Source organism: Lutra lutra, chromosome 8, assembly GCF_902655055.1.
Source record: "Lutra lutra chromosome 8, mLutLut1.2, whole genome shotgun sequence".
Classification (NCBI taxonomy): domain Eukaryota; kingdom Metazoa; phylum Chordata; class Mammalia; order Carnivora; family Mustelidae; genus Lutra; species Lutra lutra.
In genome coordinates, this window is record NC_062285.1 from 71,715,741 (window position 1) to 71,724,090 (window position 8,350).

Below are 8,350 nucleotides of genomic sequence, written 5' to 3' on the forward strand. Positions count from 1 at the left end.
TGGAACTGTGGACATATTTAAACACCATAGGAAAAAGTACATTAGATACAGCTCTTCATAAAACACTTTTCTGTAATAAGGTTTCTGCTCTCTTTGTTTCCATCTCACTAAACTACAGAGTAGAAGACTGCTTTGTTCTCTCACATTCCTTCTTGCATTTGTACATAAGCAGGATTGATTTTCACTTTTGGGATTTCAAGATTGTGTGAATTTTATTAAAAAAGAGATTTTATGAATTTTATGACTATGTACATGTGAGAACTCTGAACACTTAGCATAAGGTGAAAATTAGAACAGATGCCAAATATAATTCTTCTAAGTTTGAAATACTCTCATTCTTCTTATAGGACCTTGACATAATGCCTTCTGAGCAGCTGCTAAGTTAAAACTGTAATTCCAAGCTATTTGTGAATTATTAGCAATATTACTAAGTATGTCATATAACCTTTTACAGTATATGACATTAAAGTTTGTCATTGGTCCCAATCGCATATGGTTCTCCTTAAAATAAAGTACATGGTTATGCTTCTTTGTTGAGAGAAATCATAAACCGAAAAATGAAATATTAGCTCTCTATTCCTGTTTTGTCATAACCTGTATTTTCAAATTTCAGCTTAAATGCACATTCCCTGGCAACGAGTAGTATTTTCAATGTTCTCTCCCTCCAACACACAGCCACATCTAAGTTATAGCCACCTGTTGAAACAGACAAGGTTAAACCTAACCAAAATTGACATTCAGTAAGTTTACATTCCTCCTCCCTGTCAATTCATTCTCACTAAAGTCACCTGTGATATCTTAATCTACATTCTTCACCAATCTGGCAAATAGCCACCTTCCAGGGCAGTACAAACCTTTATTGGTTACTTCCCAAGCGACTTCAAAAAGCAGTAAATCTTCCACAGGAAGTTCTTCAACTTCCCACCGAGGAAGCCCACTCAGGGATGTCACAGATAGAGATCGGCCTCGGAGCATTCTTTTTCCAGTCCTCTGAAGCTTTTCTGAATCCTTTATTCAATATACTGGGATCCCAGGAGCAGTGTGCTGAGAGCTGTATAGGTTCAAGGTGAAAGATCTCAGACTTGGGTAACTTCTCATAGGTGTAAACCAGTCCAACAAAATCTAACGTGCCTCCCAGAGAACTCTCAGTTTAAGCAGGAATTCTAGCTCCTCTTTACAGTCTTTCTGGGCAGGTCCAGGGAGGACAGTATCTCCAATCAGTATCAACCTAAGCAACTCAATCATGTAAAATCCTCGGGTTCGGGGCTTAAGCAAGCACCCCTTCGGATGGTGGAATCCTCATAGGCTGAGCATGACACAAATCCAGACCTTTAGCCCTTGTCCTTTTGACCAAACTCCTAGACTCATGCAGTCATCAGTGTTTATTTCATCACTTCCAAAGTGATCCAAGATTAGCAATTCCCCTTTTTAAGTTTGCAGACCACTTTAGATTCCATGAAGAATTCGCTGGGACCGTTTCTATGCTTTAAATCCCTTTAGATTTCCTAAGTATGCTTTGGTTCCTGTTTCTAGAGCATTTAAAAAATTATTCCTAGTTACTATAGTCTACATTTATAATCTAAATTTTAATGGTAGGCATAGATCTTGGTTCCCCTCCTCTAAATTAATTTTCTTAAAAATTTCCCTATGAAAATGTATAAATTCCAGTGGGTGTTTTGGTATAACATACAAAGAATTTAATCTTGACTGGTCAATGATAATTAAAAAAAAAAACAACTGTTTTCAAAAGTTTAATCAGATCACCTGATGATTGTTTTACTCACTCCCACTCTATTACTCTGACTTTTTGAAATTCCTGGTCCTCAATTCTCATTCGGGGTTTTTGCCTCAAGTACCAACATTCTCAGCAACACATCATCTCCTAATGACCCTCAAAGTAGACCTATGTAACTCTTTCGATCCTATAATTTCCAACAGGAAGACACCCTTTACCAATTCTTTTAAATAGTGAATGCCATTTTCAAAATTGCTCCTTTGAGTCAAGAAGAGGGAAATAAATGGAATCATCTGAGATCTGTTCACAGGATATATCCTCCTCTATCCATGTTATGTGGGTGAATCCTCTTCTTGTGTGTGTGTGTGTGTGTGTGTGTGTGAGAGAGAGAGAGAGAGAGAGAGAGAGAGAGAGAGAGAGGAGAAAGAGAGAAAGGGGATATTTTCTGTAATAAGATTTGGAGAGGAATCAGAAAAAGAAAAATTATCTGCTTTCCATATTCCTGAATATTGTCCTCTAAAATTCCAGCAGAGGTCACTAGATACATTCAGAAAAGCACACATTTGTTTTGACAGTGTGTAATCTTTTTTAAGTCTTTAGGATACTGAAGGCTTAATTAGCCTGCACCTGCATATTCAGAAAGAGTCAGTTAATGTATTTACGGAACACCTACTATGTGCTGTTACTCTGGAAATGGAAAGTATTTTAGTAAACAGTAAACAAGAGCTTGCCTTCATGTGGACAGGTAGACGGTTCATCATGTAAACAAATAAAAAATATTTCAGGTGCTGTTCTTTCTGAAAAAGAAAAATTGTAAAGTGATAGTGCCATTCAGTGAAATGAGTGCCTTAGCTGGGAGTGTTGGGAAGATCATTCTGAGAAAATGATATTTGAATTGAGACACAAAGGGTGAATAAGAGGCAACCCTAAAAATCTGCAGGAAAAGGGAAACCTAGCACCTTGTTGGTGGGAATGCAAACCAGTGTAGCCACTATGGAAACGGTATGGAGGGTCTCCAAAAATTAAAAGTAATACTACAATGTGATCCAGCAATTCTGCTTCTGGGTATTTATTTATCTGAAGGAAATGAAAGCACTAACTCAAAAAGAGATCCGCATTCCTGAGTCATTGGGGCATTCTTTGCAACAGTCAAGACTAAAGATATGTTTGCAGGATTTGGATGTGCACCACATGAACATTTAACTTCTGGAAATGCAACTGTGTCAGCTAGACAAAGAGAAAATAGAAAGAAACAAGAGAGAACAATTTAAATAGCTTTTGAGAAGAGAGAGGATGCCCCCATGGGGAGAAACTAGGAAACAATAGTTCCTACATTCGGTTTTCCATAGTCTGAGTATCTCACTGGCTGAACGTGTCTGAGGTTTTTATGTTGTTTTTCTGGGTTTTTGTTTTGTTTTGTTTTAAGATTTTGTTTTTTTGAGAGAGAGAGAACAAGCAGTAAGGAGGGGCAGAGGGAGAGAGAGAGAGAGAGAAGCAGACTCCCTGCTGAGCAGGGAGCACAATGCAGGACTTGATCCCAGGACCCAGGGATCATGACCTGTGCCAAAGGCAGTTGCTTAACAAACTAAGCCACCTAGGCACCCTGTGCCTGAGGTTTGACATACATTTTCCCATTTGTATGACAGCTACAGACCCCAAATTAAGTAAAAATATCACCAATATACTCTATGCAAGGGGTGCCAGCGTGCCTCAGTGAGTTAAGCCTCTGCCTTCAGCTCAGGTCATGATCTCAGGGTCCTGGGATCGAGCCCCACATCAGGCTCTCTGCTTATTTGGGAGCCTGCTTCCCCCTCCCTCTCTCTCTGCCTGCCTCTTTGCCCACTTGTGATATCTCTCTGTCAAATAAATGAATAAAATCTTTAAAAAAAAAAGTTTATACTCTATGCAAAAGATGGCAACAACTTGCACTAAGTACTAGCAGTGAATTTAGAGAGAAGTGAGTAATGGGATATGTGTTAACAATTGGCACTTCTTGGAATTAATGGGGTGTGGAAAAGTAAGGGTAGTTTGGTACCTATCAAACAAGGCAGTTGGTCATGTATGCAATAAAATAAGAAATATGGGGGAAGAATGGATTTATTTGAGAGATTAGATAGTGACTTCCGTTTTAGACATGGTGAGTTTGGGATACCAGCCAGATGCAGAAAGTTAGATATTTCTGCCTACTCAGAAGCTCAGTTGAGAAGTCTGGGACTTGGCTAATAACTAAAGCCATGGGAGTAGTGAGGTCTCAGGAAGAGGGAGTACAGAGTGGGTAGGGTAAACTGACCTGGAAGGAAAGGGTATATCGCTCCAGAAAGTTCGACTTTTATGGCAAAGGCAAGGATATGGTGTCATGGGTTTTATGTGGTATGGACAATACAACACAAAAGGTATATTATTTCTCGACAAGGGAGATTTCACATAAAACTTTAGATCTCTATTTTTTTCTTGAAAACAAAACCTAAACCCTATTTTCCTACCAGTATAGCAACAATCTTCTGGAACTGGGTAAATCTGTCCTTTTAGCTGCCACTTTAGTCACCTTAGTTTCTTGGGGCTACATCACTCATTTACACTGTCACATCTCTAGAAATACAAGAATCTTGACTTTTAATTTTTTTTTCTGTGTACATTTGCAGTTGGTGACCAGGAAGTGGCCAAAGAAGGAGGAAATAATTATCCTTAAATTAACATTGTATCCAAATGGACAATCCTGGGGGAGGAGCAAGATGATAGAGGAGTAGGAGAACTCCTGGTCCCAGGAATTCAGCTAGATAGCTATCAAACCACTCTGAACACCTACAATCTCAATAGAAGATTGAAGAGAAGAATAGAAACAATTCTATGAGCTGAAAGGCAACCACTTTCTGGAAGGTAGGACATGCAGAGAAAAGAATCCAAGGTGATATTTGGAAGATAGACCATGGGGAGAGGGAGCCTCTGTCAGCCACTTAACCAGCAAGTGAGAGAGGAGCAGAGCACAAAGTCAGAACTTTTGGAAGTCTGTTCCCCTGAGGGATGTCACTCTGGTGGCTAGGCAGGGGGTGGAATCCTCGCTGGGTCTATGTGGTCTCAGGGCCCTCAGGGTCACAGAAAGACCAGGAGTCTCTGAGTGTGGCAGAGCTCCCAGGTATCAGAGCAGGGAAGCCAGCTACAGAGATGGAGCAGAGGAATGGCTCTCAACTTGGGGTTACCTTAAACCATGATACGAGGCACAGACAGGCCACTACTCTTAGAGGAGGGGTCCAACAAAGGATGGATCTGGAGATACTCACCTTCCTCCCCCCGAGGTGCAGCAGCATAGGAGCACTTCACAAGAATTTGTTGGGTTTGGAGACTCCAAATGGGGCCGTGTGCCAGAGATAGAAATGCTTGGTCACAGGCTGGGTGAGCTTGGAGTACGACCAGAGACCAGGGAGATGGAAGGGATTGACTTTTCTCTGAGGGCTCACTGAAGAGTGGGGCCCTGAGTTCTCATCTCCTCTGGGCTGGAGATTGGGAGGCTGCCATCTTCATTCCCATCCTCAAGAGCTGTATGGAAAGTGTTCAGGGAACAAAAGCTCCTGAGAGCAAACCTGAACAGATTACGTAGCCTGGACTGTGGCAAGGGGGTGCAATTCCACCTCAGGCAAAGACATTTGAGAATCACTGCAACAGGTGCCTTCCCCAGAAGATCAGCAAGAATATCCAGCCAAGACCAAGTTTACCAATGAGAACTGCAGAACTCTAGAGCTAGGGGAAAGCAACACATAAAATTCATGGCATTTCCCCCATGATCCTTTAGTCTTTCAAAGTTAAGTTTTTTTAATTTTCATTATTTTTTTTGAATTTTTCCTCTTTCCTACTTTAACCTACTTTAACTATTTTATCTTATCAACCTTGTTAAAAATCTTTTTAAATTTTCATTGTTATAGTCATAACATAACATATAACATAATATAGTCTATCCCTTCATTGTATTTAACCTTATTTTTTGTATACATGTAAGTTTTTCTTTAAAATTTTGGGATATAGTTTCTTCTAACAGACCAAAATATACCCTCGACCTAGCATATGGCTTTGTTCTAGGCTCCAGCCTGATCACATTCTCTCCTTTTTTTTTTCTTTTTTCAACCAATTTATCTTATCAATTCCCTTTTTAAAACCTTTTACAAGTTTCATCTTTACTGTCATATTCCATCCCTTCTTTGTGTTTACCTTTATTTTTGTATATATCTGTTTTTCTTTCTTTAAAATTTTGGGAGGCAGTTTCTTCTAACAGACCAAAACACACCCCAAATCAAGTGTATGGCTCTCTTCTATTCACCAGTCTAATATATATAATTTTTTTTCCCTTCATTCTTCTCCCCCTGGTCTCAGGTCTCTTCTGACTTGGTTAGTGTATATTTTTCTTAGGATTTGTTACCTTTTTAGTATTTCATTCTCTCATTCATTGATTCTTCTCTGGACAAAACAACAAGGTAGAAAAACTCATCTCAAAGAAAAGAACAAGAGGCAGTAACAAAGGCTAGGGACCTAATCAACACAGACATTAGTAAAATGTCAGAGCTAGAGCTCAGAATGATGATTATAAAGATGTTAGTTGAGCTTGAAAAAAGCATGGGAGATACTAGAGAATCCCTTACTGGAGAAATAAAATTCCTTTCTGGAGAATAAAAGAACTAAAATCTAAACAAGCTGAAATCAAGAAAGCTATTAATGAGGTGCAATAAAAGATGGAGGCTCTTACTGCTAGGATAAATGAGGCAGAAGAGAGATTTAGTGATATATAAGACCAAATGATGGAGAAAAAAGAAGCTGAAAAAAAGAGATAAACAACTACTGGACCATGAAGTAAGAATTCGAGAGATAAGTGATACCATAAGATGAAACAATATTAGAATAATTGGGATCCCAGATAGAAGAAGAAAGAGAGAGAGGGGCAGAAGGTATATTGGAGCAAACTTTAGTACAGTATTTCCCTAATATGGCAAGGGGGAAAAGCATGAAAATCCAGGAGGCATAGAGAACCCACCTCAAAAATCAATAAAAATAGGTCAACATCCCATCATCTAAAAGTAAAACTTACAAGTCTCAGTGACAAGGAGAAAATCCTGAAAGAAGCTAGGGTCAAAAGGTCTGTAACCTACAATAGTAGAAATATTAGATTGGCAGCAGACCTATCCACAGAGACCTGGCAGGCCTGAAAGAACTGGCATGATATGAGGAATTTGAGAAACAAGACAGAGGATCGTAGGGGAAGGCAGGGAAAAACGAAACAAGACAAAACCAGAGAGGGAGACAATCATAAGAAACTCTTAATCTTGGGAAACAAACTGAGGGTTACTGGAGGGGAGGGTGGTGGGAGGGATAGAGTGGCTGAGTGATAGACACTGGGGAGGATATGTGCTATAGTGAGTTCTGTGAATTGTGTAAGACCGATGATTCACAGACTTGTACCCCTGAACCAAATAATACATTAGATGTTAATATAAATAAATAGTCCCCACCTATCATATTGAAGACAATGAGAGGGATTTTTGACCTTCACTGCTGAGATTATTTCGGAGGCAGCCTTAAGGAGTCTTACTCAAACACCCAGGACTTATTTTTGAAATAGACCTTTGCTTTATTGGGCCCTCTCCTCTGGTTTTATTTTAAACTCTTCTTTCACTAAATAGAGTATAAAAGATGAAGAGATTCAGAAGAGCAGCTTTAGCCCCTGTGAATAAGGAGGTGAAAGAATGCAATTCTGAGCAAAAGATAAGGCAGAGATTTCTCTCAGGAAAGAGTTAGTCACCCTGAGAAGTTCAATCACATTTTGTGATGTTTTTGTCAATGTACACCCATCCTCCATTTTCCCATTAAATTTTCAATAAAATCAATATGACTATTTTTTAAAATCAGTTAAAGATTTAGAATCTAAAACAAAGGTGTCTGAAGATGAGAGCAAAACTGCTAAGAACAGAAGCCAAATGCTGTCTGTTTACCAGAAGACTGTTAGAGAGGTAGCGTAGTGAAATTGTTAAAAATAAGGGCTTCGGAGTTGGGGTCATCTCAGTGAGAACTGGATTACTTACTAGCCTGTAACACAGGGGTGATCATACTTACCTCATGAGGATGTTGTGAGGGTTCAAGAAGAGAATGTTTGCATGTCCCTTCTACACTGTCTCCCAAATCCTGCTTCTCAGAAGGCGGAGACTGCAGTGTAGACGCATGAGGCTGACTAAAGGCAGTGCAGCTCAAGCTAACCTGCCTCCTGCTGGGTCTCAACTCAGAAGACCATTAGCTGGCTGTCATTAGGCTCCCTTTCCTCTAACCTCTGCTTAGATGCAGGGACACTGGTGTAGAAGTTAGAATATCAAGTACATCCGCGTCATCGCAAATGGCAAGATTTCATTTCTTTTGATGGCTGCATAGTATTCCATTGAGTATATACACCACATCTTCTTTATCCATTCATCTGTTGATGGACATCTAGGTTGTTCCATAGTTTGGCTATTGTAGACATTGCTGCTATAAACATTTGGGTGCACGTGCCCCTTCGGATCACTACGTTTGTATCTTTAGGGTAAATACCCACTAGTGCAATTGCTGGGTCATAGGGTAGTTCTATTTTCAACATTTTGAGGA

General features: G+C 39.6%; 1 protein-coding gene across 2 annotated transcripts in view; it reads right to left on the reverse strand.

The window, feature by feature from the left end:
* The window catches only part of GYS2 (glycogen synthase 2), a 56,182-nt gene extending 48,239 nt beyond the window's left edge, over positions 1–7,943 (reverse strand). The window contains exon 1 of one of the 2 annotated variants that reach the window (XM_047743530.1): positions 7,829–7,943. Coding sequence is in view for 1 of the 2 variants with exons in the window: in XM_047743529.1 (XP_047599485.1) it covers positions 855–975 (121 nt within the window). In the remaining variant the exon portion in view is untranslated. Of the gene's footprint in view, positions 1–854; positions 1,296–7,828 lie in introns of those variants that run through there. The other variant, XM_047743529.1, reaches the window with a different exon arrangement.
* Positions 7,944–8,350: the final 407 nt, after the last annotated feature.